This window comes from Alexandromys fortis, unplaced genomic scaffold (assembly GCF_014885135.2).
Source record: "Alexandromys fortis isolate MF-2015 unplaced genomic scaffold, M_Fortis_MF-2015_v1.1 scaffold_83, whole genome shotgun sequence".
NCBI lineage: Eukaryota > Metazoa > Chordata > Mammalia > Rodentia > Cricetidae > Alexandromys > Alexandromys fortis.
The window spans coordinates 12,422-28,885 of NW_026068001.1; the positions used below are offsets into that span (position 1 = coordinate 12,422).

The 16,464-nt window shown below is 44.9% G+C and overlaps 1 protein-coding gene across 1 annotated transcript; it reads left to right on the top strand.

Annotated features, from left to right (window-relative positions):
* Nucleotides 1-448: 448 nt before the first annotated feature.
* LOC126512916 (protein Shroom4-like) lies at nt 449-16,464 on the top strand. Its single transcript, XM_050160978.1, has 4 exons — nt 449-1,272; nt 5,880-6,060; nt 11,081-11,350; nt 12,262-16,464. The coding sequence occupies exons 1-4, from the start codon at nt 449-451 to the stop codon at nt 12,529-12,531; spliced, it is 1,545 nt and encodes a 514-aa protein (XP_050016935.1). The 3' UTR covers nt 12,532-16,464.

Below are 16,464 nucleotides of genomic sequence, written 5' to 3' on the forward strand. Positions count from 1 at the left end.
GTTTGAACATAGAAAGCACTGAAAGTATACACTAGTGTCATAGTTCTCAGCCTGAGTTGTGACCCTTTCGGGGTCCCCATATTAGATTTCCTGCATGTCAGATATTTACATTACAATTCATAACAGTGGCAAAATTACAGTTATGAAATGGCAACAAAATAGTTTTAATGATTGGGGGTCACCGCCACATGTATTAAGGGGTCTATATTAAAGGGCCACAGCATTTGGAAGGTTGAGAACCAATGCACTAGTGTTTAGTACTTAGTTTATGCATAAAATATGTTTGTTGTCTTCATAATTATATTCTTATCAGCGTGGCCATTACACTTACCACATCTATTAGAGTTTTGTAGTCATTTTAACTTTGCGGACATGATGTCATCCGAAATATGGGCCTATCCACCACATGCTTCTCGTGGTCAATGCTTCTCTGTTGTTTTGCAGGGAAATGGCTCATTCTAAGGCCAGCTTTTCATGGTCTGCTCCCTTCCACCCTTGCCTTGAAAACCCAGCACTGGACTTGTCAAACTACAGAGCAATCTCATCTCTTGACCTCCTTGGAGACTTCAAACTCGCCTTGAACAAAACAGAGGAATCTTCAGTTTATGAAGATGGGAGTTCTGTTGCCTCCATGCCCCGCCCACTGCGAAACCGAGCCTTCTCAGAGAGTCACATCAGCTTGGAGCCTCCAAACCCCCGGGCCTGGGCGATGCCTCAGAGGGAGCCATTTACTAAAGGCAGTGAGACTCAGCCAGAACTCCTTGGGGCCCGAAAGAAGGCTTTCCCTCCCCCTCGTCCTCCTCCTCCCAACTGGGAAAAATATAGGCTTTTCCGTGCAGCACAGCAGCAGCAGAAACAGCAGCAGCAACAGCTGCAGCAGCAACAGCAGCAGCAGCAGCAGCAGCAGCAGAGGTGTGATGAGGAAGATGAGGAAGTAGAGGAGAAGAAGGAGCAAGAGCAGGAGGAGGAGGGACGGAAAGAGGAGGACCTACCACCCCAGTATTTTAGTTCAGAAACCACTGGTTCCCATGCCCCTAATCCAGATGAGGGCCTGGAACAGCCACAATCCCTGAAGGTGGGCCACCTGGAGGCCTCAAGGCAGGCCTCACAGAGTCTCCCAGAGCAAGAGGTCTTTGCTCGTCATCCCAGTGATTTTGTGCCTCCTGTAAGGGGCCACACTGGAGCCCAGCCTGAGAAAGCTCAACCTCCTTGCTATTATGGCACTCGTGGATTGTGGAGGACAACTGAGAAGGAAGCCACTGTGACCCCAAAGTAAGTGTTTGGGAAAGACAACGGGTCCCAGAAAAGGCAGCCAGCAACATGAATTAGATTTCACCTCTGTTAGTTAGCAACTGTATAACACTGATCTTTTACCTGGAGAACAGGTGTGATAGATAATGTACCTGTTCTACCAGGTTCTGACTATTAGCATATTGCATGTAAAGGACATAAACAGATACTTGGGGTGCTCAGGAAATGAAGTTCAAGGTTGTATCCCCATCATTAAGAAAATATGCTATTGCGTCTCAATGGATCTTTAAGGTATACACCAATATCTGACTGCCAATCACGAAAGCATAAGCCATTCTTGGCTTGTCCTTGGCCTTTTCTAAAGCCTGGCTCCTACCTGCTCTAGCAAAGTAGCCTGGGGCTCTGAATCATTCCCCCAGCCCCAGAAGAAAGAACTAGATGCTCTGATGGGTCCTTAAACAGCCAAGGGCATTCTTTGTCCCTTCCACTTTCTCCTCCCTCTTGTTCTCCTGCTTCTTCAGATTTGCTTTGCCAGACATTAGGCAGCAGTTGACAGGGCTAGCTGGCTGAGCTGAGAGATCAAAACAGGATTGTGGGCTGCCACTGACTTCTATGTGAGTGTTCATCTGTGCATCACTCTGTGTGTGTGTGTGTGTGTGTGTGTGTGTGTGTGTGTGTGTTCATGATCTCCATTGCTCCCTGTTTGGCCTCTTAACTCTCCGTTCCCACTTGCAAAGCTCCACTGGGGATGAACAGGCAGGTGCCCCCTAATTGTTTTCTTTAAATCCTTTTATAGCAGGACCTTGCCTGAGAGTGGTTGCTATTAGAAATACCTTGTTTATGTGACTTTTATGGACAGGCTAATCTTGTTACTTGGTTATCTGGCGCTGATTGAGCAGTTCTCTGAGGTGCCATAAGGAAAGCATTTATAGATCCCAGCTCCTGGGCTCTGTGAGAAGCCCTTAGCAGACCACATGTGGCTCCTTCTCAACTGGAAAATATGTTGCAGAAACTAGCTGTGTTGTGCTTGTTATGTATTACAGCTGGAAGATTGAAAGGTTACCTGGCAGATAGTAGGCATTGAACTAATATTTCAAAGGCTAAATAGATAATCAAATAAGTTTTCAATTAGGCACTTACTATGTGCCAGACACTGCCTGACATTTAATGTACATTATTTAAGTTATTCTTCCCAACATCTCTGTTGGCCGTTATCATCCCCATTTGACAAATGAGGTAGCTGAAGTTGAGCAAAATAAGGGACTAATTAATTCAGTATTGTGCAGCAAAGACTCAAATCCAGATCTATCTGCCTCTAAATCAAGGCAGCTGCAGCTACTGCAGCATCCTTGTCCTCGTCATCCACGTCCTCCTCCTCATCGTCCTCCTCCCCCTCCCTGCTTCCTCCTCCTCCTCTCCTCCGTCACATTGTGCAGCCTCTCTCCGAAAGATCTTGTTCTTCCATCGTCTCTCTTACAGGATAATGTATACCAGAAGTAGCAGTTCTAGTTCTATGACTCTTTATTGTCCTGACACCTGAGCCACTGAGAAGGAAATCACTGTTTCTAAACATCGTATAACCTGCTCCAGTGATTTGTTTGTAAGAAATTATAGGATGCAAGGGAATACATTCATTTGCACCTAACCTTGGCTTCTAGCTGCAAAAATCAATTCTAAATGTTTCTTCTGGTGATAAAAATTTAAGGAAGAGCATCAGTTCCATCCTAGGTGAAGTTTCTTCACCTGTTTACTGTGCACTGAGCCCGATTTTAAGTATTTTCATGAACAGATCATTCCTGACATGTGATATGCTCGTTCTTAGGGTTTACAATGATGGAAAAGCAACATGCACTCAGTAGAAGTGGCATTTGAAGGTGGGGAGTGTTGGCCTTTTCCTAATCTAGTAAGGGTCTTACAGCAACCTTTAGTGGTACTGAGGAGCAGCAGAGGCAGTCAGCAAATGATGAGAGAAATGACTGCTACTCTACAATGTGCTGTGCTAAGCTGTATGCTTTGGAAGTTTAGGTATAGTATAAGTAGTTTTCATTTAGGATGGGTTTATTTGGGCATTGATTTAGTCTCCCCTAACGAACCTAGTGGAGAGTTATAACTACTCTCCTCTACCTTTCAGATGAGAAAAGTGAAGCTAAGAAAGAAACTAACTTTCTCACAAGATCGCAGGCAGTCCAACTCATAGCACACAGCATCATCTCAGTACTGTCGGCCCCGGCGGTTCTCTTGAGACTCTAGGAAAGTCTAAGATAGGGAGTGTTGAGGCTAGTAGATGTTTAAGGTTTGCAATGTGAAAAGCAAATAAAGATGTCCAAATTTCAGCCATGCTAAGCCACAGTATCGCTACCACACATTTACTGGTTAGTTACAATTTCTCTAGCATGTATGGGAGGAAGTGGTGGAAATGATCAGTTGTTGCTCCAGGCTAATAACTGATTCCAGCATAGATCTGGTTTGCGCTGCAAACTCTAAGCATGTTCTCTCGGTGTTCAGTGGACAGTTCTGATCTTATATGTAATGTTTACTTTCAAATTCAGATTAGGTTCTTATAGATTTCTTGCAATGCCTTCCCTATTCATGAGGATAATGAGGAAAAGAACCCTGGAGCACAGTGCTTCATATGATCCACTGTAACGTTGTGCCGGGCTGTGCCGGCCAACACACTGACTTTCCATGGAGCACCTGAGTTTGGATTGTTACACTCTCTGACCCAGGAAATTGATGTGTAGCATAAATTCTTATGAACAAGAGTTCTCAACGCTCATTTCTTTGCATTCCCTCCATAATATTCTCTTTTCTCTGATATCAGAGGCATAGTCCAGCTCGAAAGTTCCTTACAAACAGGGCTTTGTAGAGTATTGAGCCATTCATTTGTCGCCATCACAGAAAATAGAGGATAAACGCACAGATGTGGAGTCAGGGCCGAAGGGGAAATCATTGGTGTGCACTTTACTGGCTGCTCACCTAGGGAATATAATGTTCCCTCTTGGTTCTTCATGTTTCCTGTCTGTAAAGTGGTTACAATGAGCATTCGGTTGTGAGTGTCTATATGTGCACATGTGTGTGCTGTGCACATGTGTGTTACCTGTCTTGGGACAGTTTCTGGGGTATAGCAAGCAGTGTGTGTGTGTGTGTGTGTCTGTGTGTGTGTGTCTGTGTGTGTATTAATATAATAGTTCTAAGCTTGAAACCCTCTGTGTTAAGAAAGTGTCTCTAGAGTGAGGATTATTGGCATGCCCAGGTTGCCTTTGTGTGATGAATTAAGAGACAGCATAGCATGAATCAGTAAATAGCTGTGGAGCCTTTTTAGCTATTATATTTGACCTTTATCTAAGAGCTACAAATAGCTGCAAAAATGACTAATGAGTTTCTCTTACTTTCCCTTTCAAACAGCTAGAGGTTAGAAAGGGCTAGTGACGCAGACAGGTGGATGGTAGGAGGAGCTGCTAGGCAAAGGGAGTATATGTGTACATACATATGTATATTGCTATATACATGTATATATGCATATATACATACCTATGTACATGCATACATACAAACGTACACACAGAACTATAATGAGTGTAGGCTTTTCCCTTGCATAAACCCTGGGCAGAATTGTTCACCCCTTTATTACTGAAACCTGACATAATAGCCTTCACTTTCCCACTTTTCCCACTAGACAAGAAGACTTATTATCAGAAGAGTCTAACTCCAAGCCAGAAAGGAGCCAGAACTACTTCTTTCCTAAGGAAAAATTCTCTTTCTCAGGCTGGGGCTCTGTGAAGCACCACTGTGTACCTTCGTGCTTCAGTGACCCCAAGGCAATAGGCTCTGCCGCTATACTTTTCAAGCCCCTGGTATCGCTAGCTTCATTCTCTCCCCATTTCAGTCTGCAACCATGCAGGGAGGGGGCTTGGGCTAGGAAGAATATTCTGGAAGTGGAGGGATGCTGCCCCTTCTCAGGCCAAAGGGCTGCCCTACAAGAGGCAGCGTCAGAAGAGCCTGTGAGAGATGGGATGGACCCTGAGAAGTTTTTGGCAGGGATGCTAATCCCCGCCTTCCAAATGGTGGCCATGGCTGAGGTCACAGGTGACCTCTTCGCTATGGGAAATCTATAGTGGGGTGACCATTTCAAGCAGGAGTGGCAATAGGATAAAAGAAATGAGTATGAGGAAAGCCACGGGGTACCTTTGTAATCAAGCAGATCAGGTAAAGCGTGGCCGAGTAGGGGCTGTACTTAGGCAGAGGAGAGGTTACCAGACATAAAGGATCACATTTATTCATCTACTGCCCAATCCCTCCCTGAAGGTTGTGAACTAATCTTGGAGGTCTTCTATGTTCTTTGTTTTAATGGTGTGTTAATGACTGAGCCAAATGATAAAAAATGTCTTTTGAGCTCCTAAGGGCAGGCACATAGAAGGATATGGAAACAGACTGTCTACAAGTTTGTCATTGCTTGGCTTTTAGATAGCCTCCATGTGACCCGTTCATCTTTGAACAGTGCCTTCTGGTCCATTTTGTAATAGCTAGGGGAAGTGGTGTCAAATGTTACAGGTAGAGAAAACCAAGAAAGGCGAAACATCAGTGGTCTCTGAACAAAGTGCTCAAATGGTTACCTTTTGTTTCCGCAGACAAGAGTTCCAGCACTTCTCACCTCCTCCAGGGGGCCCAGGAATCGCTACCTCTTACTCAGCATATTATAATATCTCTGTGGCCAAGGCAGAACTGCTGAATAAATTAAAAGAGCAGCCCGAGATGGCAGAGGCAGGCCTGGGAGAGGAGGGAGTTGACTATGAACTGGCTCAAAAAAAGGTAAGGTTTTCGTATATCCCAAAGATTTCCAGCATTTAGCTCAGTATCTGAAGGACAACTAGCCCTTCCACACCTTCTAGCATGTCTTTCATGCCTGTGTTTCAGTATGGAAATCAAACAGGCCTTCCCGCAGTCAATTCTCTGATCAACAGTAGTAGTACCAATTGTTATCTCTCTAGTCCTTAGAACCACCCTGCTACAGGGGTGTGAGAGGAGTGTGTGTGTGTATCTGTTTGTCTCTCTGATTGTCTGTCTGTCTGTCACTGGGGACTGAACCCAGGACCTTATGTGGTCTGCACTGGTGCTCTGCTGCTGATCTAAATGCTCAACCTCAAAGAGTCTCAGTGGAAATTTTTGAAGTATTTGGGACCAACACTGGGGCCTAGCACGTGTTAGGAAAGCACTTTGCACTGAGCTGCATCTCCAATCAACCTCCCTTCCTCCCCTCCATTCCTCCCTCCTTCCTTCCCTCACTCCGCCTCCCCTTCTTCCCTACCTCCCTCCTCCCACACTTTCTTTCTTTTGTAGTGCTAGGGCCGAACCCAGAGCCTTGCACTTGCCAGGGCAGTGTTTCCCTGCTGAGTTACAGCCCTAGCCCTGCAAGATAAGTATTACTATCGCCCCCACTGTTTTTTTAACCAGTGAAAGGGACTACCTTTTCCAAGGTTACATACTAAATGAGTCCTGGACTCAAAGGCAGGACTGCATTTCTGCTCTCCCATTCTGTCCTTTTGAATTAAGCAACCTAAGTCACTGCCTAAGGCACATCAGAGCTCTGACCAATGATAGTGCCATTAATTCGTATTCTCTGTAAGTTTCTGGGAGAGAGAACAGACTGACTAAGGAGAAATTATAGGCTGAAAGACTATTATTTATTTCCAATGATGGTCAATTATCTCTTGAAAATACAAAATAGGTAAATGGGGATGTTGTTGTTGTTGTTGTTCCAAGTCTCCCTTTCTTCCTCTAAGTACCAGTAGCCCAGTTTTTTAATCAAGTTCCTGGAATCATTTTACCCCCCTTGCACTTACCTATTTTATCTCATAAGCAAATAGAGTTGTCATAGCAACCTCAAAGGCTCCAATTTGCCATTTTGTGGACATGTGAACTCAATGTAAATTGCTCTTCTGCCCATATTTCTCTTTCAGGACATGACCTGTAGGAAAACATAAGGCCATTCTCAGAAGCCCTCCTTCCATTTTCCCATCTGAAGCAAAATGTCAGGGAAATAATTGGACCATAGAAGTATCTGATTTTATTGATCCAGATGCTCTTCTTTGGACTCTATGTTTCTTGAACATGGCAGAGCTGCTCCTTGCTTACTCAAGGCCAGGACTTTCCAGGGACAGATAATGAAGAGAGATGACTGGAAATGGCAAAGGACAGAATAGCAGAGAGTCATTTGCAATGGCTGCAGGTGGGGCAGGGCAGTGTTTGTGTGTTAGGAAGAAAGGGGAGGAAGGTCATCAGTTTGCAGTGTTCCAGGAAAACAGCTCAGCTCTGGCTGAGCCTGTAATGACGGGCCAGCTTCCTCCAGTGCGTACAATACACCTTCCCCAGGCTGACGGTTCAGGCTACAGAACCCAGGTACTGAAAAGCAAAGTGCTCCCTCCCTCCGTCTTCATTCTTTCCTCAGTCCCCAAAGGGTTGGCATCCCCGGTGAGTCAGTGAAAATCCTTTGACACTGACACTGACTTCTGTATGAGAGAATGGGAGGTGACAAAATAGAGGATGTTTTGAAGCCTAGTTATGTTTCCTCATTCCTATTCCTGGGCTCCCAGTTCTTGGAAGGTTTGCTGATCTTTCCCACACTTCCAAGCACAAACATGATGATTCCCTGACTTTTTTTTTTTACAACAAGCTTTGGAACCTCTCAGTCTTGATCACCTTCAACATTTCCAAATGAACTGTTAGAAAGGAACACTCCAAACCTACCCATCCCAGAAGCTTAAACTAGAATAATCATAAATTATACACTGAATGGAACTTACTTCCTGTGTATATGATACTGTCCTCAACATGTACTAGTTCATTTAATTCTTACAACCACTCTGTGATATGGGTGTTATTGTTATCTACGTTTTCCCGTAGAGAAGTTGAAGCCCACAGAGGTTGAGTAATGTATTATAGGTCAGACCACTACTTTGTGACATTCAAAACAATCTGTTGCTAGAGTCAATGATCTTAACCACAATGCAATACTGGCTACAAAATCTGTAGGCAACCAGGATAGATAGCATCATGCCATTCAGAACCTCTTAGTTAAACAAGGTCTTCTCTCTCTCTCTCTCTCTCCCTCCCTCCCTCCCTCCCTCCCTCCCTCCCTCCCTCCCTCCCCACTCACTCACTCACCTGCTTGCTCTCACTCCCTCTTGCTTCCTATCTAGCTCACTCGTACTCGTTCTAGTATTTATCTGCACCAGGATGTTATGTTTGCACACATATATGTTTGTGTACATGTGCATGTGTAACCTGAAGGTCAACACTGGGTTTCGCATTCCGTTGTTTCTTATTCTTTTTAAGAAAGTTGCACTCACTAAACTTGGAGCTTAGTGATTGGCTAGACTAGCTCATCAATGAACTCTGGGAATCCTTCTTTTTCCATCATCCCCCAGTGTCAGGGTTACAGATACATTCTGCTGTGCCTGGCTTCTTATGATCCTTATACTTGCATGCAAGCATTTCAACCACTGATGCATCTCTCCAGCCCCTAGATATATATTCCTGACTTCCTTATAATAATAATAATGATAATGTTTATGATAACAATAACACAAATAAATGTGTGCTTGGCATTTACTGTCTCAGACACAGCAGTAAATAGTTTGCTTCTGCGATCAGGTTTACTATCAACTGTCACAGCGCCCTGGACAAAGGTAGACTGCTCTAGTTAATAGATGCAGAAGAAAGCTTTGTATCCAAAGTTTCTGAGTTTGTAGAAGGCACGATTGGTATCTAGCGGTTTATATGACTCAAATTCCACTCTACTCCATTGCCTTCTGGTGAGTGCAGTCACACAACTGATTACTGCTGGAAATTAGAGGATTAGGCTGTGGTGTTTAATTTTGTCGAGTTGATTAGATCGATAGGTGCCTGGAGATGGCAAAGCATGCCTCTGGGAGTTCTGGAAGGCGTTTCCACAGAGGATTAGCAAAGGGTGAGTGAACACACACCCAGAATGTGGGGATGCCACCATTCGATAGACTGGGGACCCAGATGTAATAAAGGGGTGAGGGCAGGCAAACCTATAGTATAGGCTCTCACTCTCTGTGCTCCTGGCTGCCACAATGAACTGAAACTTCTGAGACCACTAGCCAAAGTGTACCGTTCTTCTCTTCTTCCTTTAAGCTGTTTTGCATGGGCATTTCATCACACAAAACATACAACAAACTTAGCACATAGGAGGTGCTTCCCTGGAGAAACATAGTAAACAGTAAGAGATTGGACTTGCACTCATGAAATAGAATTAGAACAAATTAAAATGACACTGTGTCTTAGTCACTATTCTATTGCTGTGAAGAGACACTAGGACCACAGACACTCTGATAAAGAGAAGCATTTAATTGGGACTTGTTCATTGTTTTAGAGGTTTACTCCATTATCATCATGGCAACAAGACAGGCAGACATTACAGATGACAGTTTTACATCTGGATCCATAGGCATAGAGATGCATAGGAAGATCCATAGGAAGAGAGACACTGGGCCTGGCTTGAGCTTTTGAAACCTCAAAGCCCACCCCCATCTCCTCCAAGAAGGCCACACCTACTCTAACCAGCCCATGCCTTCTAATCCTTCTCAATTAGTACCACTCCCTAATGACCAAGCATTCAAATATATGAGCCTATGGGGGCCATTCCTATTCAAACCACCACACAGTGTAAAGTCTGATTCTAGAAGTTTTGTTTTACTTTGTTTGGGGATTTCTGTTTGCTTGTTTGAAGTTCTAGGTATGGAAGTCAGTATCTTATGTGTGTTAGGAACTGTATGACTGAGCTATACCCCTAGCGGTAAAATATTTCAAAGCTCCAAAAAGAAAGAGGCCACTCAGAGATGACTTCTAGAAGAGGTTTTTTCCTAGAAAGAGTGGGAGCAAAGCTGGGCCTTGGAGAAAGAACAGGAATAGCCCCACTGCAGAGAAACTGAGCAAATGGAGCTACAGAATCAATTCAGAAAGTTAAGAACGGGGGTTGTGAATATCGTGAAGTGGAGAGCTAAACCCGAATGGTTCTGGAGAGTGGAGGTAATGGGTCATATTGGACAATAATAATAACAATGGCCTACCTTTTATTGAACACTTTCTGTGCTAAGTCATATGAATTATTATTGAATCATTACCACTCGGTGTAATGAACACAACACTTACCTCCTGTCCTTCTGCAAAGAGAGAAAGTGGAGCTCAAATAAGTCAAATCATTCAGGTCCTTCAGATAGAAACTGGCAGATCTAGAGGTCAAACAGAGTCATAGTGACTGCAGAATTTTCATTCTCACTCAAAGGCCTCAAAAATGATCCAAGGGGGCCAGGACCTAGCACACTGTAATGAGCACCAAAGGAAAACATATAAAGTGATCAGCAAATATCTGATGACAATTCTTTCCAATCCGGGGCCTCAGACGCTCTCTCGCTCCCATTTATTGTAGTCTCAGTTGCATTTGGCAATGTGGCTTGGCCCATGGGTACTGCTTATCTGATAGCAAGAGCTTTAGTGGGAACATGGAAATTCCTACCCAACAGGGAGGGAAGCTACCTAACTCAGGAACCTGGAATTGCTTTTCAGTTGCTCAGGTTTCACTCTGTCTCTTTATTCTCCATTCCGTCTTTCCTTCCCCTATCCCACCTTCCCTCCCCCTCCCATTTTTAGTCTGACCATTTAGACAAGTTCTCAGTGTATAGGCCAGGTTGAAATATTCTTGCCTTCACCATCCATGTGCAGGATACAGGTATGTGCTCTGCTGAGCCCAAATCTGTTTCTGTTGAAGTCCAAGTTCATCCTTTTGTCTTCTGTTTAACTCCCTTAGATTCAGCTCATTGAAAGCATTGGCCGGAAACTTTCTGTCCTGCGGGAGGCCCAACGAGGGCTCCAGGATGATATCAATGCCAATTCTGCCCTTGGAGAAGAGGTAGAGGCCAACTTAAAAGCTGTCTGCAAATCCAATGAGTTTGAAAAGTATCATTTGTTTATTGGGGACCTGGACAAAGTGGTCAACCTGTTGCTGTCACTCTCTGGACGACTGGCCCGGGTAGAGAATGCTCTCAACAGCATCGATTCAGAGACCAGCCAGGAGAAGGTACAGATGTTGTTCCTGAGGCTGTAGCTGCAAGAAACGCCTCTTTAGCTTTTAAGGGAGCCAGAAAACAGCATTAAGAGTGTGAGCACTGGCTTTTTAGTACCACGAGATGTTCTGCAGGTTAGCTGTGTGACTATAAGCAGCTTACTTAGCCTTGTTCTGTCTTACTTGCTTCATTTATAGAATGAAATAAGCATGTAGCCTGCTTCATGTGTTTTATGTGATGGTTGAGATAATCCAAGTTAATTGCATAAAATAGTGTCCAAAACAGAGTTCATATGGAATCAGTGCTAGCTGTTAGTGGTGGTGATTGATGGTGATGGTAATGTTAGGGGTGGGGGTGGTAGCAGAAGCAGAAACAGCCGCAGCAGCAGCCATAAATTTGCCTCTGATCCCCTTAGAATTGCAAAGGGGCCCTCCATTTTATAGGTTATTTCATTCTGTTATTATTGAATTAAACTCCATTACCTTCCCCTATACAAGTAGCTTTGATCCAGGGTAAGAGGCCCCGTACACGTGCACACACCTTCAAATACACACCCCCACTCACGTACACTCACACAGAGACACCATACAGAACCCATCACCTCAGTAGTGTTTGTTCAGCAAATGGAAAGGACTTAGTTCAACTTGGCAAGAGGCTTCCTCCATACCAAACCAAGTGGTGATCCATGCTTTAAAGGCAGCCTTAGAGACAGAAAGATGTGATTGCACACACCCTCTTTCCCAAAGTGCTGTCGTGCTTGCCTTTCTCGAGCTATAGGCAAGGGAGGTTTGTCTGTAAATGCTTACAGAACAGGAAATCTAGGGCTGGTTAATTAGCAGAATGCATAGGTGCTTCCTTGGTGGAAGACTGCTGTGCAGGTGCCTGGGGATTGGGATAGCATTTAATTGGTCCTCTGCTTTCCCAGTTGGTGCTGATAGAGAAGAAGCAGCAGCTGACAAACCAGCTGGCAGATGCCAAGGAGCTGAAGGAGCACGTGGACCACCGGGAGAAGCTGGTGTTCGGCATGGTCTCCCGATACCTGCCTCAGGACCAGCTCCAAGATTACCAGCACTTTGTGAAGATGAAGTCTGCACTCATCATTGAACAAAGAGAGCTGGAGGAGAAGATTAAACTTGGGGAAGAGCAACTTAAATGCCTCAAAGAGAGCCTGAACTTGGGGCCCAACAATTTCTAATTCTGTGGGTGCCCCTGCACCCCTGCCCATCTGCAGGGGAAAGTGTAGCAGGTGCACTAGCCAAGTATATAGAAAGTACTTAGCAGATGGTTTCAGCCATCCCCCAAAGAGCCTGGGATGGCCCCAGGGCTGCAGCAAGGTGTGGTTGTACTACCATGCTCTTTCCCAGTGAGTGGGAGCCCTTCGCTGCCCATTGAACCATTAAAGTGCCTTCATCTCTGTACTAGGACACCAAAGACATCACAGACTCAGTCCTCTCCCTTGCCACATACCCTCTTCATGGTCAGTGCAAAACTGCCTTGCAATGTCCCCCTTCCCGAGGGCTAGTGACCTATCTTAGCTATTGTCCACAGATTTGCTTGAGTTGAATGCATTCACCTGATACCAGCTTTAGGCCCTCACCCAAAATTGGCAGCAGGAGGCACAGAAGGAGAGATTGCATATAAGGGGAGCAAATGTTGGTTATACCCATGTATTCAGCCTCCCTTCTAGTAAAACCCAGGTTTCAACAAAGTACTACCATGTCTACCCTCCCCAACAGCTTGACAGTTGACAGTTGACAGTGTTGTTGCTATGGCCTTCCTGCTACTTCGTTTCTTGCCCTGATATCTCCAGGAGTCGTGTGCCAGGACTTGACTCTCTTCTCCTCTAATATTTCTATTGCAACTGACTTCTGGATAGAACTTCAGTACTGAGGAAGAGGGTTCTTATTATATTTCAAATGGTCTTTGATTTTATTTATTTTTATGTTATCTTTTTTCCTCTTTCACAAGGCAAGAAGAAATGCGTTAGAGAGGGGGAGGTTAGCCAGAAGGAAAACCTTCTCTGTAGATAAGCCTGAGTCCATCCTAGCTAAGTAATCAAGTGTCCAGACATTGAATTCTTCCTACCATAGCTTCAAGTATCTAAGAAAGTTCTCCCCTTGAACTCACAGCTTCCCTACCATAGCTTGGCTGTGTGCTTACTTGCGGTCTAGATAGCCATAGCATTCCTGAACAGAGTTCGTTCAATGATTTCTAACTGCCTTTTGAAGCCAGAGTACTCTCCTAAGACTGCACAATGCAGGACGCATGAATGCGTGAGAGGAAGTGTGGACGGCACTCTTTCAACAACTGCTTTCTCAGTGGCTAGCCTCAAGCAAGCAAATCTGTGAGAGTTTTCAGCCAGGGCCCGTCTCCAGAGAAAATTATGATCCATCTAGGATCTAGACATACAGTATCCCTCCTTTTCTTCTGGGCCTGTGTGCTAAAGCATCCTCTCTGGTGGACGCCTGAAATCTTGGCTAGTTCCAAACCCTGTATTTACCACAATTGTTAATCTCGTCACTGAGGGGACTAAGTGACTGAAGAGAGGTAGCCTATATAGCATGGATACACTGGATAAATAGATGATTCATGATCCATGTGGAATGGAGCAAAATCCGGCCACACTACTCAGAATGGCACATAATTTAAAACTAATCAGTTTAACTCTATGATATTACATGTAATATCGTCAAACCGTGGTTGATCATGAAAACTGAAAGAATGGAAGGTAAAACCACAGACTAATGTACAAAGAACTGAAACTATTGCTTTTGCCAAGACCTGACATTGGTAGCCAGCTTCTGTTCTGGAAAGGCATTCAGGAGGACAATAGCAAGAGGGGAATCACCACCAAACTGCCTTTTTATTTAGCTCAGTCTTCTGTTCCTTACTAACTGGGTACAGTCCTTGATGTTATCCCTAACAATACAACAGAAGCCCCAAACCACCCAGCTCAGGCATCACCACATGTCACTGCTGAGTTCCTCAGGGTCCTCGGAGGTTCATTGTAGCTGCAGTGTTACCTCATTCAACCAAAGAATTTGCCACGGAACTTCACTGCTGCTACAAATACTGGCCACTTCTTCCATTATCTCCACGCTGTGTCTGATAGCTTTGGGAGAATCTAAGGGATAGCAACCTTTTCTGTGGTTCGTCGGGTATGCTTTTGTTTCTTAGTACTGCTGCCTCTACAATAACCACTGTTGCTATATCAGTACCGCCATTCTCCCCTCGAGTGAAAGATTACAAACTGTTTAAAGCATAACCCCAAAATCTATACTGAGCATGAAGCTCTGTAGCCGCTATTCTGTGCTATACTGTGCAGCGCTGTGCTGTGGTATGATGTGAAGTGCTGTACAAAGCTGTGCAGTGCTGCGCTGTGGAGTGCAGTGCTGTGGTGTGCGGTGCGGTGCTGTGGTGTGATGTGATGTGATGTGCAGTGGGGTGGTATGATGTGAAGTGCTGTGTAGTGCTGTGATGTGAAGTGCTGTGCAGCGCTGTAGTGTGCAGCACTGTGCAGCGCTGTAGTGTGCAGCACTGTGCAGCGCTGTAGTGTGCAGCGCTGTAGTGTGCAGCGCTGTAGTGTGCGGTGCTGTGCAGCGCTGTAGTGTGCGGTGCTGTGCAGTGCTGTAGTGTGCGGTGCTGCAGTGTGCAGCGCTGTAGTGTGCGGTGCTGTGCAGTGCTGTAGTGTGCGGTGCTGCAGTGTGCAGTGCTGTAGTGTGTGGTGCTGCAGTGTGCGGTGCTGTAGTGTGCGGTGCTGTGCAGTGCTGTGCAGTGCTGTAGTGTGCGGTGCTGTGCAGTGCTGTGCAGTGCTGTCACGTGAAGTGCTGTCCTCTGCAGTGCTGTGGTGTGAGGGAAGGGCTATGTAGTGCAGTGCTGTGCTGTTCTAGCCTGTTCTATTCAGGATGGCGGAGTACTTACCCAAAGGGAAATTGGGAGAGGTGAGGAGATGCTTTGAATAGAGGCCACACTTGCCTTGCCTTCTTTTAATAATGGGCCCTAGGACAATCGATGAAACAGTTCAGATGTCTTATACTAGGATGATGAGAGTTATGTGTTGTATCATTCGAAGATGTATGAGAGTTATGTGTTTTATCTTTTGAAGATTGTTTGGCTATAGTAGAACCAGGAGCAGTCACTGTGCTGGATATCATGGCCATAGGCTGGGTATTTTTAGCCTTTGTTATGTTTCTTATACCTTAAGTATATGATACCAAAAATACTATTAACTGTGGTTTGTGTGTGTTTGTTGTTTTAGCATTGTTGGAAGTGGGATCCAAGGCCTTGTGTATACTGGGCAAGTGCTATATCACTGGACTGCAGCCAAAGCCTTAACTTTCATTTTTGTCGTTCGTCTCACCTCAAAAGAGTTTGTAGAGTCGGATTCATAATACAAGGCTGAGTTTCCAAAGTATTTGAAAGATACCCTCAAAAATAAGCTGAGTAGCAAAGCTCAATCGACTGACACCGGCATGCCCTCCTCTTCTGCCAGTGCTACTTGGCATGGGATAGCTCTCTCTGGTCTTGGTTTCTAGGATCAGCCATCCTCCACGGCCCCTGAGGAGACAGTGGCATGAAAGTAGGTCATAAGATTGGCAACACCCACCCAAAGATTACCGGTATTTCGTTCTTTCCCTTCAAATAACTTACATAAACCTCACTGGATAATAGAAAAGCAAGGTGATGGATAGAAGAGAGCCAGTGCAAGATCGCTGTCATCCACCCATTCTCCCCCCATCCCCTGGCTCTAGATAACAGATGCTCCTCAAGTCAAATGATTGAAGACTCAGTCAAGATATAAAGTAAATACCCAAGTAGACTCTTAGAGGATGAGACAGCTATACTGGAATTAAAGCCCTAAAAAGGGAACAGTTGGATGCATAGGAAAGGAAAGAAAGTAAAAACATAAAAAGCCTCTTTTGAGACTGGGTTCATAGTTCTGTTTGCCACTTAACTTCGTGTGCCAAAAAAGATGAGTAAGGGGTACCAGAACTCCATCCTCAACTCTAGCCTTCCCCGAGGGTGCTGCTTTCCTAGTAGCAAACCTCAAATGGAAGAAGTTGGGTATACTTCTGGCTACTTCTACCCATGTGGAACTTGGCAACTCCCTCTCATTGCCAATAATAAT

Excerpts from the sequence above, each read along its gene's own strand:
- LOC126512916 (XM_050160978.1), top strand. The coding sequence starts at position 449 with ATGGCTCATTCTAAGGCCAGCTTTTCATGGTCTGCTCCCTTCCACCCT. Across the intron at positions 6,061-11,080 it reads ATGAACTGGCTCAAAAAAAG|ATTCAGCTCATTGAAAGCAT; the intron begins GTAAGGTTTTCG and ends TAACTCCCTTAG. Across the intron at positions 11,351-12,261 it reads CAGAGACCAGCCAGGAGAAG|TTGGTGCTGATAGAGAAGAA; the intron begins GTACAGATGTTG and ends CTGCTTTCCCAG.